We start from the raw sequence: 27,086 nt of genomic DNA on the forward strand, positions 1-27,086 counted from the left end.
AGCGAGTTCGACTTTTCAACACACTAATGTGGTTTCGTCACTCGCGCGACCTGCCGTCCGCTGTGATTTTATATATTTTTTTAAAATTGTATCGCGTCACAGATTGAAGTGAAATGAAAACTGACTGAAATGGTTATCCATAAAGTAAATTTGTATATGTGGTTGTTGTTTTTGCGGTAATGTTGTTGGAAAAGGGTTAAGAGGAGTGAAAAAAAGGAGTGTTTCGTAACACAAATTGCAATTTGTTGTAATTGCGAATATAATGTAAATATTGCGATTGTACTAAAATAATAATTATAATATTGAGAGGAAGATCGTGATAAAAAACACTTACCGTACAGTAGATGAAAAATGCACCGAGCGCAATAACTCGCAATAAAGCTGGACTAGCTGCCCGCAAAACCTGCAATAAAAAACCGATTAAGTGAGAGAATGCGAAAATAAAATGAGTTGTTGTTTGTGGTTATTTTTTCATGTCGTTGTCCCGCATTTTATGTTAAGGGTAAGCGCATATTTGTTGGAACAAAATGCCGACAGAATATGTATAGAACACAGAAATGAGTGAATAGTAAGTGAATGAGTGAGGTGCGAGAGAAGTCGTTGATTGCCACTGCCGTATGTCAGTATGAAAGTCACGTATGAGTGCTGCAGCACACATAAGTAATTTATATAATCCATATTAGGCGCAATCAAGGCGGCTAAAGCTTGCAAAATGTTTTTTTTTCTTTGCGAGACGGCTTCGTTCGTTGCTAACCTGTTATTTAAAATTCTGTATTGTTTCGTCTTTTTTCTGTTTTGTTCTTATTTCTTTCTTGCTCTGTTTTGTCCATTTGCAAATTTAACGAATTTATGTAATCTTCTTACAAATACTGTAATTTCATGAATATGAATTTCTTCCGAGCCGAACGTATATAAACCATATCGAAATTATCAACAGAACTGTAATATAACAGCGCCACTACTGAAAACACAACACTTTACCATGCATGTGTACATAAATGCTCAAGTATGAGTGAACCAATGTATGGAATATGACAGTAGTTCCACGAAGAGTCGTCGTATTCAATGGATGTACTCTTATGGAACAGCTATTTTAAATAATAGGTGAAACTGTACAACACAATTTATGGTTGATATACACTGACTAAAGCGCAATGTGTGTCTGTGTGTCTCTTACAGATCAACCGAAAATAGAACAGAGAATATAAAAAGTGCATGGCGGAGAATGAAGTTAAAGCACACACACAGTTCAATTCTGTCTGTGCAACGAAAATCAAGAACGACTTGCCTTTTTTCGATATTATTTGTGAAGTGTGTGATGGTGTCTATCGGTGGAATGAATGCCGTGTGCCCCTTTAATGGTGGCGACCCCAATACCGGGTGAAATGCGATTCTTTTTATTTTGCTACAACAAAATTAAATTGCCTTTGTGCGAGTCTTATGGCAATTTTCATATTTTATACCAGTAACTCGCCGTGCAGATGATACATTACGATTTAAACGTATACAAATAGGCAGCAAAAAAAATCGCAAACTCTACTGTTTGTTGGTGTGGTGTGTGTTTTTGGCTCATGAATGTAGGTATGATTACGGTGCGGAGAATCTGAATTTTTTTGTTGTGCACAAGGCGAAAACAAACAAAACATGAGTGGCAATAAATTTTGCTGCTTTTATGATTTTATGAGATGGATTTCATTTTTTTCTCTCTTACTCTCCCTCTGCACTTTTTTATATCGTCGGCATAAATGTTTCTTATGGATTTGCACTTATATATAATTTTTTTTTCGGTTCTATTTAGATTGCGATTTGTGTAACGTGTAACTGTATACAGAGAGACAGAGATTGGGAATGAACGAATATAAAATATCAAGATAGGGTGCTTGCACCATTGTCATTGTTTTTGTTGTCTCAGATTTGGTAATTTTATTTTTGGCTCAATTTTTTTACCTCTCAGATGACGAGCAAACGAAAACGAAGAAATAATGCATATTTTATGCGATTTTCAGTGAAAAGTTGATGTAACAACAGGGAATAACAACGCACGCCATTTGATCATCTATTAAAGTGAGCGATAAGAGGAGAAAATAAAAAAAAAACATGCAGGTAGCGCCGAATAAAAGTAAAAAACAACCGAGAAAGAGAAACATCGAACCGAAGCACATAATAGAGAAAAGAAAATATGTTGACATTGGTCGTGCATCCATTGCGAGTTGTATTACATTTGCAAAATATTTGAAAAATGTTTATTTAATTTACTCTATTTTAGCTAGCCGAGATGGCATACAAATGCATGGAATTGTGCCAAAGGTGGGTGTGCATTGCATTGCTTTTCAACAAAGATTATACAGAGACAGAAAAGAGACACGTATTATTGTTTTGTGATAATTTTTTTTAAATATTTTTTTTTTGTGTATCACATCATTTATGATCATTATCCCCCGGATACTTTGCATTCAACATCAATAGCACTCGAGTTGACAGAAAGTATAGAATTTCAAAAAAAATTGCTGCAATTGAATCCGATTATGCTATTCAATGTAATACGAATTCTTGACATTTAAGAAAAAAACGTCACCGCTTTTCTTACGTGCCTTGTATTTCTTGCCATACGTGTCTTGTTTCAACAGGATCTTTTTGTTGCCTTTTTTCACCTTTATTTGCACTTCAATCGGTATTTTAATGCCAACGATTGGCATATATGGATCCGTATTGAAACCTTATTTGATATGGCTCTTCATATTTCGACAGGTTGCATTTGATGATGTGTTTATGGGTGCACTTCACGCGTTGTTCGCGTGTGCGCTTGTATTTTATAAGCATCGGAGCTATTATTATTTGACACCATGCGAATCAAATCCAAAAGAAAAATGAACAAAAAAAAAATGAGCAGATCGTAAGAGAAGAGACATAAAATCTTGAAATACCATTGCCAGTGGATTGTTTGCAAGTCGTACTATCGTTGTCGTTATGTTCCCTATAACTTTGTCGTTTAGAGAACGAATTCAGGGGACAAGTAAACGATGAAAACAAGCACTACCATCATTTTCAACCGCACAACACAATTTTTCCATAAAGAAATTCTCACAACATTCTCACCGACTTTGGCACTAAAATTACATTTATGATTTTCTACTCTGCATTTTACGTTCGACGATTTTTTTTGTGTGTCACATTCATCGTTTCGTTTTCGTTCCGAAACAAATAAATGTGGCGCGTTGTTAAATAAAATGCAGGTTAGAAAGTACTGGTTTTTACGACACTTTTCAGACGAAACAGGTGTCAGAGTGTGTAGATGAGTAGAGAGTTTGATACAATAGCCAAAATTTTCTGCTTTGAATTTAACCATTATTTATAATCTTAGTAAGACGACTTGAAACGGGCATACATTCGCCACACAGAACAAATTAAACTTTCACAAACCAATATTTGTTGAAGATATAACGTCCCCATATTAAGAGATTTGATACGTATCCTATTGATAGACAATGATTTCAGTCGATCGAACAGAATACAATCGACTTATTTCTCACAAAAGGACCTAGATGTTTTCTTGAATTTAAGACTTGTATTGCCTTTCATGTCAATTCATTGACTGTCTGTAATGAACTCATTTCAATAATTCAAATTTCGGAAATCATTAGATTGAACAAAATGTAATATACATTTACTTACGATTGCCAATACAAATGTCTTTAATAATAAAAACTCAATTTAGCACTGAACGTATTGAAATAAAATTACTCAAAGAGAATGGCCCACATAACATCCCGATCACTTTGTGGTTTATGGCATATGGTACATTGTCGAATGTGTTCGCATAAAATGAAAATAACAGTATTCCAAAAGCACATGGACTATGCACAAAATCTGTATATACAATATACATACAAAGACGAAGGAAATGGTTTTGCAATACAGCAAACGATGATACACGATTTTGCAATAAAAAAATGTAGCGACAGAGATACGAATGTAGAAATCTTTTAAATTGAAGCTTCTGAGTTTGGAAATGGTGTGATTTTAATTTTCGATTATATTGCTATATATTGAAAATATCCAAAACTTCCAAATCGATTCGAGTGTTAAGAAACTTTGATTGAAAACCATTTCTTATAGTTTTATGGAATGATGAAGACTTTGAGTTCACAGGCTTTGAGGCTTGGTAAACTTGTACTGATACGGTTGGAAGTGAAAACCACAAAAAGTTCTATTGGAAATTTATATCTAAAATCAAGAAAAGCCTTCTGGCAATGTGATGGATAAAAATGGGCAGACGCATTATAACATTTTCGAAATGTGTGTTAGAATTGTTTGCTTTTGAATAACAATTTCAAATGAAGGCAATAATAAGTGATAATTCTAACGCTTTCAAATGTGTCCCACTTAAAAGTGGCCGAATTCTTCGTTCTACGAATATTTAGCATTGCTTTATTTTTGCATATTTCATTTTCGTTTCGTTCGTTTATATTTCATTTTATGCGATCACCAGGCAAGTGCTGCTCATTCTGGCTTTTTAATAAAGCACGTGCATGCAAACAGTATAAAATCATTGAAAAATGTGCATTTATGTTATGTGGTTTAAATTGAATTATATTATCCATTCAATTCTATTACGCAAAAAAAAAAACATTTTCTCATTCAATTTTTCTCGGTTATTGCCATCATCTCCTCGATTTGATTTTAATTTTTATGACTTTTTTGTTGTTGTTGCTCTTTTTTCGCTACATTGTTCCGTTTCATGGCATCCCTTCATATACAGAGAGCGTATCATTTCCATTTCAAATTATTCATGTTCAGTGGCTTTTTTGGTTTAACTTTTTGCATCCAATAAACGTCGTTAAATAAAATTTATTTTTCTTTCTCTCTCTCTTCCCCTCTCCCTCTTTCTCTGTCTCTTTTTACTTTCTTCGGTTAAATCAAAATTTTTGCACTGAATCCATAATGGCCAATCTCCTGCGTCGTTATTCTCTCTGTCACTCTATCTCGCTTTCTCGCTCCCGTTCTCCATGAACTATTTGACTCGGCGAGTATTCATAAAGAATGTGATTTATCTCAGCATTAAGTAAGGTCAACACATAAATTTACGGCAGAAAGAGAGTGAGCGAGTGAGAGAGAGAGAGGGAAGTGAAAGAGAATTTTAGTGTCTGATATACAAAAGCGCTTTGGTTTCGTTGTCTGCATTCTCGCAATGGCTCAGTGATTTTGCATCACAAACGGTCATTTAGATCCTGTTCACAATGCTTAAAAGCGGTAATTATTTCCATATTTACTTGAGCGGATTTGCACGGACCCAGCCACGAGCCATCGGGTTGCAATTTGTGGGAAAATGCTTACACTTGAATTATTTGATTAATTTATAATTGGTTGATAGATGTAATTCCATTGTAATTACATGGTAAGATCGCCAGTTGATTTGATTATGCAGTACAACAAAATATTATGCTTATGATTTTCAATGAACATTCACTGTTCGGTACACTTAGTACTACACTAACATTCAGCTGAAATTGCATTTTCCAGCACTATATATTTAGTTAATCGATAAAATGATAAATTTTGTTCATGCTATTGAGTTGTTTATATGATAATAATCAATCAATATGGATATTCGATTTCCAATAAGACTTTCAATTTCATTTAACTTCCATTTGACTTCCCAAAGTTCATTTTGTCGAGTAGGTCGATTAATTAATCATCAGTTTAAATACGTCTTTATGTTCATCAGTTAACTGTTTGTGAATGGCATGAATAATTGAAGGAATGGACAATATAAAGCATTCAACATTCAAATCAAAAGATATAACTTCTCTCTCCCTCTTTCTTTCACTAACTCATTTTCTCCAAATCTGTTCGGAATAATTGACGGATTCAGTGTCAGCACAAGCGAACCTTTGAATAACATATTAAACGGAAATTATCATATACGAAGTCGAGTATTCAAAAAGTACAATAAAACCACATGCAATTGCTGTTTGACTTGATGGCACCATTGTTATCGATTTCATTTCACTTCTCTGTATCGAACTAAGCGGCCGGATCGATCGACCAACGTCAGCGCCCATCTGCAATCCACTTATGCTGGTCATTTACCGTAAATAGCTTTATATCTATCTCTCCACTCCAATTTACGAGGCCGCAATAAATTAATTATATGTATGTAATATGAATGTTTGTTTCGAAAGTAAATCCATTAATTTTTATAGGATAGGACGGGGGCACGCTCACGAAAATCGAAAAGTTATAAGTCGTCTCTTTTGTTTCATATTTATGTCTGTGTTTATTGCTTTTTTGCTTTGCGTATGTGTTTGTGGACAACGCATCACTATCAACACACACCACCACTACCAATTTTATTGGTTTAATGGATTGTGAATGATGGGAAATCGCTCCGAAGCAGACTCTTGACATTCACATTCAACCCGACGAATATTTATCAGGAATAAATGGTGTGCAAATACAATTCCAATCGGAACAAATAATCAAAACAAAACCCTAACAAGAGTTTCTAAGTGCCATTCTTGAGATGTGCGTTCGAATTTTTCTTTTGCAAAGTTAACAAACTGTACGGCCACCGATAATTTCATCATGATAGTAAATTAATTAATTAAATGTGTTTGATGAAAGGCGCAAGAAAAAAAAGTTATCCACACACACATATATATATGTACTATTTAAGATGAACATTCTATAGCACATACTATGTCATCTATGGAGCTTATGTTTATTTGTTGATGATAAATCTTACTTGAAGAAAGTAGTTGAAGAAATTCCTTTTTCTCCACAACCGGACCTATTAATGTTTTACCAATTTCAACAAACTTCAATTGAATTTTTTTGTTCAAATTATTATGAATTATGATTTCAATTGCATTCAAAGGGTTGAGCTTTTCAAAAGCCTTTTTCTGGTTGTTTGCAAGATATTCAGACCATAAATAATTTCTAAGAAATTTGAGGTTTCAACACAGGCGTATGCGCTAGGGGCTCGGAACTTAAAAAAAAAACATCAAATAAATACAGTTTTGTATGAATTTGGTATATAGCGACAAATATTACAAATATTCGTGATTATCGTAGTTTTTTGTAATTATACAGCTCGTATACAGCAGCGATTTGAAACACACACATAACACAAAATAAAATTAATAATCATGTTATTATTGCATAAAAACAATTTTCAGGCTAAAAATTTATATTTCTTCAACAAAAAAAAAATATTTTGGATGAAGAACTTCTAGAAGAACTTCAAAAGTGTGTAATTAATATTCTTATAGTAAGCCTTTGTGATTTTATATATATCCACTAAATGACATGCACCGTTTGCCGCCATTTTGGGTATTTACGATAATCAGAAATAATGATTTTATTCACGAATATTCACAGAAAGTGAAGTTATTGTTCACTACTCAAAATGGACCAATATTCGTGAATATGCATGGTTTTTCACGAATAAAAAATACTTCCGAGCCCCTAGCGTATGCGTTTTATACAATATCACATCTTGACTACACATTCAAATGTTTTAAAATCATGCTATCTAATTAAATTCAAATAAATTCCCATGGTGCGCCATCATACCTTCAGACCGAGAGTGCACACTAATAAAATACACTTCAATTGACAAGCTTAACGAGTTAAATCAAACATTTTCACTGCATCGTTTGACCTTTCCTGCTTGCTTTTTGATTGCAAAAGGAGTAGGTGAAGTCGGTAACGGTTATCTTTTTTACTCACATATGCACATTTAAAGAAGCGATAAGATAACTGCCTAAAATGATCAAAAAATGAAATTCACGTATAGTTGGCGCTACATTCTATGTAATAAGCGTATACTTTCCACTTGTATGTATCCAACAATTTTGCATAGAATGCAGCGCCAACTATATGTGAATTTTATTTTTTATCGTTTTTGGCAACAAATCTATGGTTTTCTTATGGCTTCTTTGACATAAGGATAACTTTTTCACCAACTCCTTTGGCATTTGTTCATTTTTTTGCCATTTTTCATTTGTACTATTTTGTCCAATTTTGTTCACTTTTGAGATTTTTTTTTTTTGCAATTCCGTAATAATGAAATTGCAATATTGGCATATGGCATAATTTGAATTTTTATGGACTTTCTCTTCAACTTGATTGCGGCTACGTCGATATTCAAAATTCGGCAGTGTGTCTATCCGCACTCATAGTTTGAGTTTTTGAGTGTAAATCCACAGAAATGTGAAATAATGGCATCAGCAAGATGAAATCTGAGAGAGAGCTGAAATTCAACAAGCCTAATACCGATTGTGTCATTGTTTTATATGAATTGGAAGAAAAAAGCAGCCATGAATACAAATAATTTAAATCGAAGGGCAATCGCACTTCGAACACTGCAGTTGTGCTGCTCTCTGACATTTATAAGTTCAACCCTATGTAAAGACATTGCTTTCCTCTTCTTGGTCATTTACAAGAAGCATGTGCGTTATAGCAACTTTACTTTGAGATACCAGGTGGCAGCACAAACCCAATACATTGCTTTAATTGGAGTGCGAGCAGAGCGTGATTTAAATCATTTCAAACAATGACACCATTGTTAACATTGTTTACTATACACAGCGTCCGAGTTTGAAGATGCATTAGGCTCTATTCAAGTAAAATTACGAGATATCTATTTCTATTGTATACACTATAGAAACCATGGTTCCGTTTAACTGCAAAGTATATAGGACTGTTGCGAATTTACTGCATCTAAACAATTGTTTAAAAAAAATGTCTCTCACCATCGAAACATACTGAAATAATTCATTTTGTAATTTGTGAGGGAATTTTTCGCACCAATATTGTCTGTTTTCGATATGGCTTTGTGCTTTGTTTATCAAACGAATATGCATTTGTAATTTGGTAAATGGAATGAAAGGCTTTGGCTAAAATGTATACCACAAATACACGAGTAAATGAAATAAAGGTTTTTTTTTGTTTCAATCTCAAACATAAAAGTCAAAGGTTTTGAGTTATGTGCTTTTCTCTCAACATGTATCCAAAAACATGGACATAAACATCAAACACAACCATTGGCTCATACGCAGATACTGTTCTCTTTCTTGTCCATTGATATTCACTGTTTGATTTTTATTTCTTTGACACAATGGAATACAGATGAGGAGTAGATCGGAACCGGCGATTCTCCTATTTTTTAATTACTTTAGAACAAATGAACGTTGACACAACGCGCAGAAGAGAGAGAGAAGGCTGTAAGGTGACATAGAGGCGCTAGGTGAAGAAAGAGAGATTGAAAATATGATAAAAGGAGAAAAAAATGAGGAGACATAAGTTGATTTAATACTTAATTAAAAGCGAAATAAATTGAATGAAAATAGTCTGGGTTCGCAAATTGCGTATTTTCGATGAAAAATTCAGCATTGAAAAGCCCTGGTTTAATATTTTGTCAATATTTTGCTACTTTAACAATGGAGAGAGACCATATACACAAAATTCAAAAATTTTTTACACATACTCAATACAATTTGATTTGACTACTACTAATTTACTCAAACTCACAATATTACAGGGGATCTTTTTTATCGCTGCTATATTTGAAAAATTTTATTTGAGTATCAGTCTGAACATCGATTTTTTCGACAATGTTTCTTTTCATCCAACTATCAAATTTCGAAACGGAGCTATGAAAAAGAGGATATTGAAAAAGAATTTCGATTGAAAAATGCAGAAAAATGTTACAACCGAAATAGAACCAAGCAATGACATAGATTTCTACAACGTTTACAGCATTAAATTGCAATAGTAAGGAATTCCAAGTAATAAGATTTCTGAATAATAAAAGAACAAGTACAAAAATAGCAAAATCTGTGTTTCTCCATTGTAACAATGTTTTTCTCTCTAACTATTTTTGTATCTCGGTATCGTCGGTTTCCAAAATACTATCCTTTTTCTCGTTGCAGTTGAATTGCAAGACTCTTCCTCAACGTTTTTCAAATGATAAATAGTATTTCCAGCTTTGCCAATGCTAACACCATAGACAAAAATATTGTTCATTGTATGAATGCAATCGGAAGGAATTTAAGAAATATTGAATTGAACGAAAAAAAAAAATGTTTACATAAAGAAAACACTCACAGTAGAGTTCGTATATGTTTGTGTGAAGAAAAAAAATGTTTGGTACGTATTTAATGTTAGCATATGTTTGATGTACTACTTTCATATAAAATTGTTGCCATTCTGTCGTCACTGCTATAAAGTGAATGGTGAATGTATCTCTCCCTCCACTCTGCATATGAACTCTAACGCCAAGAGAACGATGGAAAAACTAAAGACGACGACATTATGGATACATTCCCGTATTTAACTTTTGGCATGAAATAATATTCAGTCATGCATGTATCTTGTGTGAGAATTCACTAGACCGCATACACATTCATTCATATAGTATGTAATACGTATACACATTGAAAATTGAATGTCGTTGTAATTAGGTTGACTATACCTATTGATATTCTATTTCTTTGCGTCTTTGCAGAACGAATCGCATTCATACTTGGACGATGCTCAAAAGCTGCCATCTTCGTGGTTATCATATCATATATTGAAAATGTTGGCGTTTTTCTTTTTGCAAGTCGGCAAAACTGATTTGACCTTTGGCATTTCGCCCAACTCAAATTGAGAAGGAACAACAATGTTCTCGTCATTTTTCAATTATCCGAAAAATTAATAATCAAAAACCGTATTTGTTGAATCAATATTGAACCAATAAGCATTATGGCTGATTTGGTGGCATTTGGCCAACGAACTGGAGGCTAATTGATGCAAAAACATGTTTGCCGATGAGTGCTATGTGTGTGTGTTTGTGTGTGTGTCCGAGTACGTGAAATGCACACTTTCTCTGTGTCTCTTTCATTCTCCCTTTAAAACTCCATTTCGCATACGCTCGGGCACGTTCCATTGAAAACAAAAACCCACATATTTGGTTTTGATAGCAAACATCAATTTGTGCTTGATGTCATCGTAAGAGTATGATGAGATGTAATGACGCAATCATTTCTGGCTGGAGTTTCTTCTGGCAAGAGCCAACACAAATATACGTATATTCAACACGTAGCCACTGAAAGTTGTACCGCATAAAGATATTTTCCATCACTTCATAAAAATAAAATATGATGAATTCTGCAATTGACATGGTTAATCAGTTTCATTTTGGATGAGAGTGGTGATGATTATGACGATGATGACGATGATGACAGCAAACGATGACTAATTGGTTTTGATATTAAGCAGAAAAGCTATTAGTTTGGCTAAACAAAAACTGTTTCAACGTTTGGGTATGTGAGAGTTAGGCTTGATTCATATTCTTCGAATCCATTGAAATTTTATTTATTATCATCAAATTAATGAAAATAATAACCAAAATGAAAATACTCTAATCAAAGCACAGCCAATTTATTATACGCGGATATTAAATCGGGATTTTAATCGAATCTTGTGATTATATTGGATTGGATATTAACCACAGTCTCCACACTCAGAAGTGGAAATTTAACTGACAAACATTAGTTTGAAAAATAAGCGTATTTATCATGCTAAAGGGGGACAACACTATCACTACAGCACAAAATCGAAATCTCACTTCGATCGTAATATTTCTATTTATTATGGATACATTGAATATTAAACCTTCACATTTACCAAAAAAGTGTTGTGTTTCGAAACGCGAAATATAACGATTCAAATACGCATACAGTGTCTACTACACTCGTCTATTGCTTCGAATCAAATGAATGCATAGTTCATCGCTGTTTATATCTTTCACAAACACACACATGTACTTAATTCAGTTCTCTATATTCGGTGGGTTTCATAGTTTATTTTATGTGGATATTGCTTTGAAAGTGATAAACGAAATTGATGCTTCTATTTCACTTCGTTCAGAGTGAAATTCAAAAATGAAATCCAATTGAACCAAATGTCGAATTATTTCAATATTTCAATAGTACGCCTATTACTTTATCTCTTTTTCAGAATGTTCAATATTCATGAAAGACTACAACGAAAGTTTTTTGCATATATAATGCGGAAATCCGTATATCGTCCATATCAGTTGTTAACCAGAATCCAATAAACTGCGAATTGTTGTTAACGCTGTCTGAAAATACATGCACACGCATCTGAATAAACGAAATAAAAAATATTCATTTTGGCACAAGCCCCATGTTTAACTGATTTGAATGTGGTATTTGATTCCGTAATTAAACATTGCATAGATGTCGAAAACAAAAGTTCGAAATGCGTGTGATTTAATTTTCGGTTTATATGCAAAACTTTATTGTATCATTGAATGGTTTCCACACCATTGGTCAATGATCATTCGTATTTGAAAATGGTAACGCTCATATTTGATTCGACCATTGAATTGATTATCATTATTATTACCTACAACATAAAATATTCACATCTGATTTTTCATTCATTCATTCAGACCAACCGATTTACATTCAAGGACGTCAAACGTCATTTTATTAAAACCATTGGCATGATTCAAGAAGTAGAGAGATAAACTTTTTTCATTGAATTAACAGTCAATAGATAACCCCACTGACAAAATCCATTCGAACGAAAATATCAAGAGGAAAATCTTCTTTATGGAATGCTCAAGAGATTCCAATAGTTTGCCAGTAGGGTCAAATTGATTGGGTTCAATTTTTTCAGAAATCTCTTTCAATGATTGGGAATTTGTTTAAATACTTTATTCTTTGGATCTGGTGGCCGGTCAATAGAAAATGAATTGTCAAAAATGTCGTGTTTGCATGAGGTCAATGGTTTACATGATATTTGAACCCTGTCTGACCTGGGTAGTATGGTATACCAAACGTTGAAAATCCAAAGTTTAAACAATTCCCATTTTCATTCTCATTCGATATTAGAGCTTGTTTCAATTTTATAAAATACACTAAAACCCATAAATCTTTCAAAAGCTATAGGCTGATCGGCTTCGTTTTTTATTCCAAGTATATACATTTTCATTGCGACCTTTATGTCAAACCAGCACAATAAAGACCAAAATCATGTTTCAAATGAAAAAAAAAACATCGAATCCTAGGGAATGTATGTTCAATATACATGAGCCGACAAATTGGCAAATAAAGGATATTTTCTGAAAATATTCGGTAATTTCGTTCAACTAAAAGCTTTCGTTGTTGTTTGTTGAAATCTAAATCAACCAAAACCGCAGACGACTTTGAAAACGGTATTCAAATTTTGCGTTTAATTCGGAGAAAATTAACTTTCTCCCTTCATTTTACGAATGTCCACGAGAATGACTTTGATAAATTACAAATGCAATAAATGTAAATAGTGTCCCCACCTGAATTTCATTATGGAAAAGCATAAAGACTTGCTTTTGAAATACAAACAAATAAATATTGGAACACAAAACACAACCGAATTCGTTAAAAATGCCGACGGCCGAAAATTGGTCACTATTTATAAAAAAAAGATTGACACACCTGAACCATAATTGATAAACGCCATCCATTCAAACATGGCCAACATAAAATATCTGCACATATATTGTTCAAAATTGTTTGAACAGTCACTTATATACATTTTGATCAATTTTAGCAAATATGTATTCAAATCGACATCATTGACATTGTACAGGGACTATAGCTAAATAAAATTATCAGCATGAATATTTTCAAGACTAAAATTCCAACAAGCGAATACATGACGAACTCTGGCGTCGTTGTTTTATTTTATTGAAATTCCTATAATAGCGTTACAATTTGTTCATTGCAACTCTTTTTCGGAAAAATAACCATTTTTTATAGCGGTGTATCGTACTCTTTCTCTTTTGTTTTTTTTTATTTGGTGTATCACTTTTCAATCGGATTCTGTATTCAATGTTGGGCATGCATATGGAGTCAAACAACAAAACAAAAATTACAACGGGGTGAAAAAGAGAGAATTTGCATGTTTATCGTTTTATTCAGGACGTGGTCTACTATCACACACTGTTCAAAACGACACAACGAACATAGAAAGAAAAACAAAACAAGCAAATAATGTCACTTCCATTTGGTTGCGTTGTTGAATGAAATTCTATTCACAAAAATTGGACATTACAAGCTATTGTTGAGCTTCCAAATACTTTGCACCGAAATGGAACACGATACGAACCCACATACAGAGAGGACGAGGCAAGCATTGCTTTTATTGGTATGTCGAAACTCAGTTTCGGCTCCATTTCATTTTTGATTCCAAGTTTTTGGTCCCATTTTATTCGCATGGTACTACACACGATTTTTACATATTTGCACTGCAGTTAGTGGGAATAGTGAACGAGAAAAATAATAACGATAACGAGAGCGAAAAGATTTTTTTAGATAATTCCCCGAAATTCATATTCTTCTTACATATATTTTCTATTTCAATTTTTTTTGTCGATTCTCTATTTTTCTCTTTCTCATTCTTTGTCGCTTTTCGAAAGTTTACATATGTTGAAACGAGATTTGAACCGTATTTGTAATTTTCGTTACTGTGTACATTTGGTCGATAGCCTTTTTACAAATAAGTCAATAAATTTGATGATTATTCATTGAAAGGTATCGGAACAATGTAAAAGATATTGGTTGAACATTTTGTAAATAACCAAAAAAACGCACACAAAAAATCTCTCCACAATAACCGCCTTAAAAAAACTATTATTATCTATGGAAGGCGATTGATCTAAATCGATTATTGTGTAAACATTGTTTGGCTGCAAACGAAGAGATGTTTATTCTAATTGATTTACATGCTTAACGTGATTCACAATTCATGTTCAACCACTGGAACCATTCATTATATACTACTATATTCGATCTTTTCTTTCTGGCTTTTTCTTTAATTTATATACGCAGCAGAAAACGAAAAACGTAAATATTACAATGAAGAAATGAAGGTAGGATTTACACTGGCGATGAGCTTATGCTCATTAATCTTTGTCGGAAATTCGTTGGAACTATAAAAAAAGGTAATAGTGATCCCAAAAAATGTGTAATAAATTTTAAACTAAAGGGATGTTTTTTGACAATATGCGTTGCCCATATGCTTCAAAAGATTGAACCAACTTATCGGCCGCAAAAAGCAACAGAAATCAACACAAAAAAGCTTTAAAAGAAAACACAATTTATATGATTTGTTTGTATGTTTTATGTGTGTGTGTGTGTGTGCATTTCAAGAAGGATTTCCGACAGCGATCATCCGTCGTCCAATGGAAAATTAAAGATAAAGCTTTTTTGCCAAGAAAAAAAAAACACGCAGCAAAAAAATAAACAAAAAGTAATGTATCATTTGGCCTTTCAAAAAAACCGAACGGAATAAATATAGAAATAAAAATGAAACCTTTTTACGGGCATCATTTGAAAGGATATAAGCCGTTTCCAATGAAAAATACACACGCGTTTCACATTTATATGCAGAATAATATTACAAAATCGAATTCGTTTTGTTTAACCACGCGCACAGAATTGTGGGCTCACACATATACTCACTCGCAATTGTTATGGTCCCCCCCTGTCTCTGCTTTCACATACGCTAAGCTTGAGAAAAACAACTTTGAATATCACCAATCGTATTGTTTAAAGATATCATACAAAGTCGAAATAACAAAAAAAAAGTTGCTGCACGTTTTTTCTTCTATTATTACGCATATTGTTTGATGCCAGAGAATATTCGCTTCTTCTGCTACCCCTTTACAACAAACGGATCTCTGAACAGTCAACATGTATACTACAAACAGATATCAAATGGAATTGAATATCAGCAAACGCATGAACAATAAACATATACACACACGGGCACATCAACTAAATAAAATGGAAAATTTGTTGTTCTGCACTGTTGAATGGTATCAAAGAAAAGCATTGAAATAGTTTTATCTGTGCATTTGAATGTATTTTGGGCTCATGAACACAAAAATAGCATCTTCAGACTTAGCAACGTTTCTCAAACACACTTTATATACATAAATTTACATTCAACTGCCACCATACAGCCAACAAGTAACAATAACCATTGTGTTTGCATATAAAATTGTGTTTGTTGTTTGTATTTGGTTCTCTCACGTTTTAGTCATCGACAACGATTGAAATCAATTCTCATATTTCTCATATGAATCGATTTTCAAATGGTTCCACTGTTTTATTTTAGTGGCATTTTGAATAAAACGGAGCAAACAAAATGTATTTAAATTGGTTTTGTATGGCGAGTAAACACCGACACTATGTGACGCCGTAATTGAATAGCGATATTTTGATTGTACGAGCAGTCAATGTTCATGCTTTGATGGTTTACTTTGGTTTTTAAACTCTGGTTCTTTTTATCACAAAATACAAGCATACGATGTACTTTATTATCATTTATCTACTTTGTCAGAGCTCTGCCGTTATAATTCCGAGCACCTTTTCAAACTTGTATCACAATATTTTGGCATTGAACTTTTATCAAAATAAAACAAATAAACACTGAATACAGAGAACCCAGTGAATCTTGTCATGCTCATCATCTTTTGCTCAATAAACATGTCAAGATCACCGTAAATGTTTTCTTACACCGTAAAGTAACATACACCATGCATCTTTTCTGTATTTTTACGAATTCACAATTCATTTTTTTTTTTCAGGAATGTATTAGATCTCAGTTTATCTGCCTTTATTCAGCACGTAGGCAATTTTCATTTAAAAATAGATATAAATAAAGATGAATGAAGGGTTTGATGCATACATTTTTTTCCTTCGTGTTCATACAGGGCAAACATGCGTCCATTAAATGGACTCCATTTCATTTTTTGTCTCATTCTATCAGAATTGTACAAATCGCCTTTTCGCAACTACTAAACTATTCACCGTAACCCAATATAGTTTTGACACATAAAATATGGGAGCGGTAAATAATAAGAAAAAAAAAGAACAAGAAAAATTCCAAGACAGAATGGCAAAAGTCAAAGAAAAAGCAAAGCAATTGCACTAAAAAATATATTTCGAATTTTAAAAAAAGAAGAGAAAAAACCATGGGACACATTGCAATGTCTCTTCTTTTTAGTCTGCAGACTCTGCATTGTCTTTGTATAGTATTTGGTAAGCGCTAATGTGTACAGTGCATACTTCTACGATGTCATCATGTATATAGCATGTTGCAAATGGTTGCACGAAAGAAGAAAGAAACTGAGACAGTACTGCATGAATACATAATGCGGAAAATATGTGCACTTAACTTTGAAAGAAGAATATCATGTTCTATATTTGCTGACAATAAAAAAATGGCGACATATAATTTTTCACTTTCGATTGAACAGCATGTGTGCAGGCGCATACTTGGTCTATGATTCACACAAATGATGAACGAAAAAAAAACAACCAGATAAAATATATATTTTTGTCTTTGAAACTATGTCATTTATTGGGCTGAATTTTAATGTTTTTCTATTTTGGAAATATTCTTCAATAAAGACAAGATATTATATAAAAAAATCAATGTAACTTATTACCATTTTAATGGCAAACATGTTTTATCGCCACATAATTATAATTATTGCAATAATGGTCATGCTACATGTGGATATTCGAAGTTTTTCACGATCAAAGTAAACAGGGAATTTAAAAAAACTCAAAGAAAATTGTCTTTAAAGTACTATTTGATTTCATTAAAAGTTTAAAAGTTAAAGCAGCAAAGGAGAATCGACCGTTTCTCGTAAACTCAATCAAATTGTGCACAAATAAAAAGCTTTTTTTACATTTCTACCTTTTGCCGATGAATGACTTTGAGGTCCAAACACTTATTTTTGTATATAGTTTAGGATATTTTCTAGTCGACATTTAACCTTTATACGTATAAACTGGATTGGCATGTAGAAAACTCTATTGAAGAAATCTTTTGATCTTTTTGATCAAATACCTAGTCAAATACTCATTTTTTTGGAGCGTCTTAAGGGTTTTCGCATGTTTTTTTACTAGTTTTCTACGTAGAATTTCCAACCACACATATATGATGTATACTTATAGGTAGATGTTTGTCCGAAAATGACTAACAGTATTCAAAAATTCGATTAATTACTCAATTAATTAATTTTATTTTGAACCTTTTTCGGTATACTTTCCGCACAGATAATATCCGCCATGCAGATATATTGAATGTATGCTTTAGAATAATATTGCGCTTGAAATATCGTTACCTGTTATTTCAAATGTGAACAAATATCATGACATCCGTTTCTAATTGCGCGTAAATAATTTTATTTAACTTTATTTTGCTGTTAAAAATGGCAACTGATTTTCATTTCATCGTCGCACCAAACTTTCAAAGATGATGGAAACGAAGGTTGACTAAAGCATCAACTATTTAAGACATATTTGTATGTTTAAACATTGAAAAGTGTATCACAAACAACACAAAGAAAATGATATCGTTGAAAAATGAAAATAAACCAGCAGAGATATGAAATTTGGTGAAATAAAATAAAATAAAATAAAATGAGAGCCAACATAACGAGAGGAATGAGAGCCTTTATGCTCTAACGAGTCGTTAGTAACGACTGCTTTCGCAATAGTCAAGGCACTTTTAGGTACTTTACTTTGTGTTTGATCGATGCATTTGCACGCGTGCTGAATAGCACAAACACACATACGCAATAGAATTCTCGTTTCAATTCATAAATACATAGACTGAGAAGCAGTGATCAAAGCGTTCAAAAGCCAACTTGATTTTCAAATGAGTTCATCCTTCATCATTCTATGACTTTTGAAATGAGCATCACTTTTGCTTTAACTTTTCGACTACGACTTCTTTAATAATGTTTGTAGAATGCAACTATTCTCACTACATGTCTTTGTCTCACTGTGCCTAAAACAAATCATTGACACTTGTTTGTTATCGCACCATCGTCTAGTCGACTTATTTTTGATTTAGCATTTTCATTATCGTTCGTGCGCTTTTAATATACATATGCATTTATATATGTATAATTGTATATATGTCATGTTCGAAACAAATTTGTACAAGGTTTATTTTACGTTTTGGCATTTATCCCAATGTTCAACATTTGCACAGCCCGAAAGTTTTCCAAAGCATATACAACAGCGAACTGTGTGCCAGCTTGTTTCTGATTTACTCTGTTTACAAAATGACTCGCGTTCATGGGGATGAACTCAATAGCAATTCCAATGAAATTAAGCCATATTATGGAAATTGAGAAACCATTTCCCTATATTGTTAAATAATATCCATTTTTCAGGCTACAGTGTTAAGACGCAAAATTTTGATAAATTATGTATATCAAAAATAGTTTAGAAAAACATTAATGACAACAAATAATAATATGTAATTTAGTATTAGTGTTCAACCCCATAGTCGTGAAATGAGCAAAAAAGCGCTAAGCACCGATTTATGTTTGCCAAAGCGTTTTATTGCCCCCCTTTTTGTCATCAAACCGAATAATGTGCATTGTGCACAGACAACGACGAATTAATGACGAGATGCAACCGACATGACAACTCTCTGACCAAAATGGCTGCATAATTAAATGACCAATATTAGCGGCAATAAATTTTTGCGGCAAATCGATAAACAGCATTTCATTGTTAGCTCAAATATCAGTATTAAAATAGAAATGGTAAGCAGTAAATGAGCAAGTACGAGATAATGAGAGTATATGTATTCGAGCTTATAATGGAATAATGGTATCACTGATATCCATAAGCATGTAAATGGTTCACTTCACATTAAAATCTCATTGGAGCATTAGTTATTCCGGCGAATAATGGCCAAATCACAGATTTGTTTTGCTCGTTCACTCATTCACTCACACTAAGTCTTTCTGTTTAAGTTTGCTTTTGATGTTTAACAACAATGTGTTTTGTGTGTGTATGTCGTTCATTTTACTGTTATTATTGTGTGCATTCTGTTTGCTTGCATATTTGAAACTTGAAACTCAACTAAAAGTAAATAAAAATGAATTCCGCTTTAAAATGTAAATATTTTCATATGTACATTTCTCTTTTTTTTATCGTTGTTGCTTCCAATTTTTGCATGCAAATTACTTGAAAACTCAAATAAAAAAATCCTCATTCTTGTTGATACTATTAAAAATATTTCCATGCAAGTTTGTAACAACAGTAGCATCAAACGCAAAAAAATGGACTGACAATCTGTTGTTACAGCAACCCAAAGGAAAATGACAATGACAATAAAATGAGCAGAGAATAATTGCCACAATAAAAAAAAAATTGTGACGAACGCAAGTACTCTTGTGATTCTCGTTTTAATGGCGTTTACTTTTGCAATTATATCGGCTAAAGTATCGCTGTCATAATACGTTTATTAAAAAAAACACCTGTCGTAGCACTGAACGAAAGAAAAAAGAAACCACTTATCTTCCCTATCTAACTCCCTTTTTCTCCATTTCTCTACTCTCTTTTGCCTTCGTTCTCTCGAATGACATTGAATGGAGATTATCTGTCGTTCGTAATCTGCTTTCAGATGTAGGTCCGGATTATGCAGATCTATGTTTTGGATCTAGCTAGTTTTTGCTTCTCTTTTTTCATTCTGTCTTTTTTTAGAGCTTTTATGACAGTCGGAAAAGTGGTGACTGAATTGAATACAAAATGTAACCGTTTCCAACAAAAAGAGTATTGCCAAATAAATCGGGAATGTTTTCGCTTTACAATTTTCGACTTGAATTTTGCATAGATTGTCAGTCTTGTTCAGACATTAAATTGAGATATTTTTTGACCAGCTGAATCAGCTCAGGGAGCCAACGTCAGGCGCCTGACGTTAGCTTCATTATATAATGTTGTTCAAGATGTGTATATTTCGACTGAATTGAAGGAAATAATTTTCAGTTTGCTATTTGTTGCCCGGTAAATTTTTCTAATCACCACTTTTGTTGCATCATCACCCAAAACATCTTCTCCCGGCTTTTTTTATGTCTCTATTTCACTTCTTCTGAGTCTTTAACATTTATTTTCACTCGTTTTTGTTCTCCGCTCAACACTTTTTTTACATTTGTGCAGACCGTTTGAGTTTGTTTTTAAGTGATGTTAAATCATGTCATGTCATGCCGTTTTCTTTTCTTTTATGTCGCATTTATTTGTTTTGCATTTCATTCAGTACAAATCACTTTGTGTTCTATTCCTTTTGCTGGCATTGGGACAGACCTATCCGTAACGGAATTTCATATTAATCTGCTTGCTTATATAGTGAGTAAATACATCGGGATGATCCGTCTAAATGTTTTGAAACGGAAATAATGAAAATTTATCGGTAAGCATGTTGATGGTGCTCATAAAAATTTCAAAACAGTCGAAAGGGATACGCACACACCTAAAAAGCATTAACACAGAAGTAGGAATAATAATCATATTAAAGATGGCATTTACACTTTACTGCCGTCACAATCATCAGAAACAATAATAAAACAAAAAAAAGCGGCCGAACACTAGGTAACGAGTTTGCTGGAAAATTTTTCTCGAGAAAGTGACAAAAGAGCGGTGGTGCCTATGATATAATGGTTCAACGACAAGAATGACACCGATTCGGAAAAGGTTTGCCTATTTCATCTATATTGGACCATGGTATCGCTTTACTGATTGTGGACATTTCGAGCGTTCTGAAAGCACGTATAATTAATTCATCCGTATCATACACACGTACAGAAAAGAAGGCCAAAAGGTGCATGAGAATTTATGTTGGTAAATCACAACAGAAAAACTTAACATTTTTCGAAACTCGGATGAAACATGAGCCACAATAGTGAAACACCTAGCAAATGGAATTAATAACACCGTAATTTTTCATTCTCTCCTTTTCATTCTTTTTTACGGCCTTAGGCTTGAAACTAACTAACTGACCAGTTGTTGCTATTTATAGTTGATATACATTCACTACAGGTTCTTTATAGCGCACTCTGTTGCCAGGGGGAATGTGCATCCATAAGCTGGTGATAAAACCAACTATAAATAGCAGCAACTGACCAGTTATTTTGAGTGAATTTTTTTTTTAAATGCAGTGTTCTTCATCCGATGTCATTAGAAAATATTCACATTGTGCTGATGGCTTTGTTAATGAAACAATATAGCAGAAAGTAGAAAAATGTCGAAAAATTGTTCAAATGGATGATGGCGAAAATGGTTGAAGAAAAACAAAAAAAAAAAACTTTTGAATGCATTTCAAATGGAAATTTATGGAACGATTGCAATAAAATGGAAAATGAATTGTCGAATAAGTCATTTATCGCCTGAATAATTTTATCGAAGCGTCTCATATATTTTTTTTTTGCTTCGAACTTTTACCACATTCACAGAAATGAAGCGTGAAAAAATCGTCGGCGTTAAACTTTAATATCAATTTGGTATATACTTTACGTAGAAAAAGTAAATCGTCTAAAACTTTTCTAATATATGTAACGAAAAAAGGGTGTATTTCTGGGGAGAAAATATGAAATACGACGCAAAATGGAGAACATAAATGACACTTTTGCTTTGGATGGCAATGATGGAAGTGGTAGTTAACGGAATGTGATGTTCAATATGTCTATGTATTGTTGCTACTTTGGTAGTTATCTTGTGCAATTTGCACTCACTCACACGCACCTGGATGTAATTGAAGCGATTTGCCACGATATTAATCTCATTGTGTTCGGTGTATGTGTATGTGCATGGCCTATGTCCTTGCCAAGCCATGCATCACAATCATTATTTCACTTACAAACAGACACACGCATACATATACGTTCGTCGTGTTCGCGTGTGACAATCTGAACGCGAATCACGTAAGTTAAATGAGATAATATGTTTGGTATCAGCCACGTTTGGGCGAGAAATGTTGCGGCAATTTATTGTCATTTTGTCTGGTTGCCACCACCTCTCCGTTTTTTTTTTTGGCAAAACCATCAGCAAGCCCGCAATTTTTCTCACCCTTCATACGGTTGAATGATAAAGTGATGAAGTCGGCATTTTCTTACACTTTTTCGAACACATTCCATTAAAACTGACAACACATGTCACGATCAAACAAACAAACAATCAACATTGTTACCGCCCGAAAGTTCCCTTTCGATTCATTACTCTCATTCGTATTCTTTTTTATATCTACTTATCCAATATCTATCTCCATTCATTTTTATTCTTATATTCTTAACACAATACAAATGAAATTCCGACTAACGTCGACCTATCGAAATCGGAAAATTTCTTTTTTCACCCAAAATGCTTATTTGTTTTTCTGTCTTATTGTTTCGATTCAATTCTTCTCTTTATTTTTCAACGATAAAATCCAAATCCAAACATAAAACTAACAAAAAAAATCGAAGAAAGTCGACACAAACAACAAAACCAACAACAAATCTAATAGAAATATATCTTTTATGATTCCGTTTCGACCACATATTCAATTGCTGATGACTTTCCTTTCGTTTCTTTTGTGTGGTTACGGTTCAATTTGGCCTTTTTCTTCAGCACTATTATTATTACAATTGCCGAAAATCATTGAATGAATTTTACTTTTAAATGAATCGACAACGAAAGCGACGGCTGCCGCACATCCCTGTTAAAAAAAATTGACAATCATTCTGAAGACAGTGTTCAAAAAAATGGTTGGAATATAATATAAGCATGTCTATATGGTCTATTGCTTCGTATTTCGGAACCAATACATTTCAACGAAATGCTGAGAGCAATTATGCAACTCTCGCACTTTGTTTGGTGTTCAATAAAAAGGGTATTTTCTCCATCGAAACGAATCTCCTTCAACTTGATTAATATATCTATATGATGCCATTATGTTGGGGAGGGCGAGTCATTTTAACTTAATTCTCTTTGAAATTTAATGATACATACCGAAAAAAGAAAAATTACGCAAAATCTTTTATATTCACAATGCGTTACGTAAAACTTACGTCGAATTTTTTTTTTTGGTGTTTGATACCCAAAGTCATTTTGCAATCAACATCTGTCTCAATGTATCATTAAATAAATTCGTTGCTATTATTTCTGTGACTTTTTTTGGTATTTATACCGCGATGAGAAAATTGATTTAATTTTTTCCCTCTCTCAATTCGTCATATTAAATATCGAGAGAAAAATAAACCATTAAAGTAACTTATTTCCATTATTTGTATGTTAAACAGTCATTTCTCCATAAAAATGAAACATGATGATCGTTTGGATCGACGACAAAACCTTAATTTCCTGTTACTTGGCATTTGCAATGAGAGTATGGAACCTCTTCTTCCTTTCCAGACGAATCAAAATGGAGAACAACGGACATAACGGAAGATGGATATAGATGTATAGATAGAGAGAAAGAAAAAAGGAGCAAAAATCGGATTCGGTCGTATTGAAAAGGACAAAATCTGTTTCGACAACTTTGAACAGATTGTGGGTGAAACCAGACGGTCGGGTTTCATATGAAGCTAAAGCTTCCACATATATTATATAATTTACCTCTATGGTATTACCAAAAATGATTCTTCCAATCATTTAAATTTAAAGTGATGGCAATATTATATATATTCTATAGAAGTCCCTGTTGTTTTTGAATTAACGGATTTTCGCTCTTGTGAAAAAATCGTGGTTTTGAGCATTTTTCATACGGCGAAAACTCATGAGATAATACGAATCAATAATACTCGCAAACGCCAAGATTTTAATCACTCAAGCTTACGTTTTTCTTCTTGAAAATGCCATTCATATGAAATATTAATTCCATTTTTCGTCTTATACCAAATCTGTTGTTTTCGTTTTAATGAACCGTGTTCACTTCACTATTCGCTTACGTTTGGCCAAGTTGTTCACCGGAATTATTAATGTCAATTTTCATACAGATTATTTTTTTTCTAAAGAAATCGACTTTATTTCGTCTACGGATAGAATTATTGTATGGATTAATGAATGTTAAGCTGAAAATGCTCGAAAAACGAATTCACCGGACCTATTTTATATTCATTGTTGTTTACACAGCGTCATTAGCGTTCGTTTGGTATAAATATACGTCTAATTTGCTTGGCTATCCTGTTTTAACCACAATAAAGAATATCCTCTCAAGACATGATTGCATAAAATATACATTGTCAGATCTAATGAACATTTTACACCAATATTGTTGTGTAGCTAAATTTCTCGAGTGGCTGGTTGTGAAATGGTTATGAAAAACGCACAATATCGTATACTGAGATCAACATAATACTCTTTTGCGGTTTACATTTGCTTCTAATTTTACATTTAATTCGTATCCCCTTTCCACTCTTTTTCCAGTGTTTGAATTCGACATAGACATTGGACAATGATTACAACGGTGTGTCAAGTGTTATTAATGACAAGAGCGTATTTACAATCGCTTCAAAATTCAGTTTATCTCTCTCTTTCCTTCTTTTAAATTATATGAAATATACTTTGTTGTTATAATATTCAAATCCATCGGTTAAAATGCTATTTCGACAAAATTGACGCCATGTCCGATGAAACTCGGTGTTCGTCGCGGCTGGTAAAAACAATCAATAGCAAAGAAACCAAAAATTCGCACGAAAATGCTAGACAATGGAAGAGCTTTTAAACATGGAAAAACGTGTTATAAGAGCAGTCAATGGGCTAGAAAAAAAACAAGCGCAACCAGAAAAAATATGATCAATTTAAGCCGCTATCAGTAGCAGTGGTATAGATGGTTTTCATTGGTGTGATGTATGTGTATGGCTTGTAACACATGCTTGAAATGCTTGTCGCACATGTCAAATACCAAATACATATGCGTAGACCAATCACTCGTTTGAATGTATTCGAACTCGGCAAATCGATGAATCGTAAATACCACAAGAAACGTGCACCATGGCATAATGTCAATGTATTGCGCCAAATGCTTCGATGTGTTTAACCAAATGCCTGAATGAGAACAAGAGAGCACTGAGAATTTTAATCATAGCCACCCGAAAATTATCTTTCAATCGAGTATTTATATGAGTATATTAGAAAAATCCAACGTATCATTATATTATTTAACGGTTATTTGTGTGTGAGATGCTGCCGAACATTTCATCTTGATATGCTTAACAATCTATGCTCAGCATTCTTGGTGTGTGCAAATTGTTGAATCGCTGACAAAAAAACACACTCACATACACACACCAGCTTAACTGTCAAATAATAAAGTTACTTCTTACGTGATATTGATATTTATTACCTACATTTATATGTGGGCCACACACACAACACACACACAGAGAGAGAGAGAGAGAGAGAGAGAGAGAGAGAGAGAGAGAAAGAGAGAGAGAGAGCAAAGCAACGAAATTTCTTTCGCAGAAATGAATTGTATCGAATGGTGTGAAATCAAACTGAATGAAAATGTTTCATTTCCTATTCGAACACATCGATTCATCTCAAAATGCTGCCAGCATTTCTCTTTTAGCTTTCTTATACATTTCTCCTTCTATTTTTGATTAAATTAGGAATATATCTCTCTAGGTGACGTTGGTATTTTTTGTATAGATTTTTTTTTGGAATGTGATTAGGTGAGTGTTTATCTGTGTAGCAGTATCAATGCCAGAGCGCATCCGGTTTTTGTTGGATGTCTCATGTCTTCCACTTAGTATAAAAAATATTCCGCTTAAAGTAATAACATTACCAATATTGGTATACACTAATAAATAGCGGCATGAATTCTCATATAAATATGGTTACACAAATACGAAAAATGAAATAGAACGAAAGAGTGCCGAAAAGCAATCCATTGCGATCGCTTTATGGCTTATAATAGCGCATAAAATATGCTATAAATTTATGGATATATGAATTCAATGCACTCTAACTATAAACGATTTTATGCATTTTTCGTCTAATATGCTCGTTATATTGCATAATATTGCCACAAGCCCACCACCACATTTCAAACGACACTGAAGCCGTCATCAATGGCTCATAATTATTTTCTAACTTTACCTTCCATTGCCAACTTTAAGTACCACAAAAGAATAAAATTAAGTGGCTCTTTTATGCGACCATTTTAATACACAAAAGTACACACACATTTTTTTCTTCTCTCTCTCTCTTTATTCTCATGATGACGATGATGATGATGCG

The 27,086-nt window shown here is 33.2% G+C and overlaps 1 protein-coding gene across 1 annotated transcript in view; it reads right to left on the minus strand.

Annotated features, from left to right (window-relative positions):
• Positions 1 to 27,086, minus strand: part of LOC116345119 — a 176,494-nt gene that overhangs the window by 39,292 nt on the left and 110,116 nt on the right. Inside the window, exon 8 of the mRNA XM_031774207.1 lies at positions 335 to 403. Coding sequence (XP_031630067.1) covers positions 335 to 403 — 69 coding nt within the window. The remainder of the gene's footprint in view (positions 1 to 334; positions 404 to 27,086) is intronic.

This window comes from Contarinia nasturtii, unplaced genomic scaffold (genome assembly GCF_009176525.2).
Source record: "Contarinia nasturtii isolate CC-2019 unplaced genomic scaffold, AAFC_CNas_1.1 Cnas_scaffold_1240, whole genome shotgun sequence".
Taxonomy (NCBI): domain Eukaryota; kingdom Metazoa; phylum Arthropoda; class Insecta; order Diptera; family Cecidomyiidae; genus Contarinia; species Contarinia nasturtii.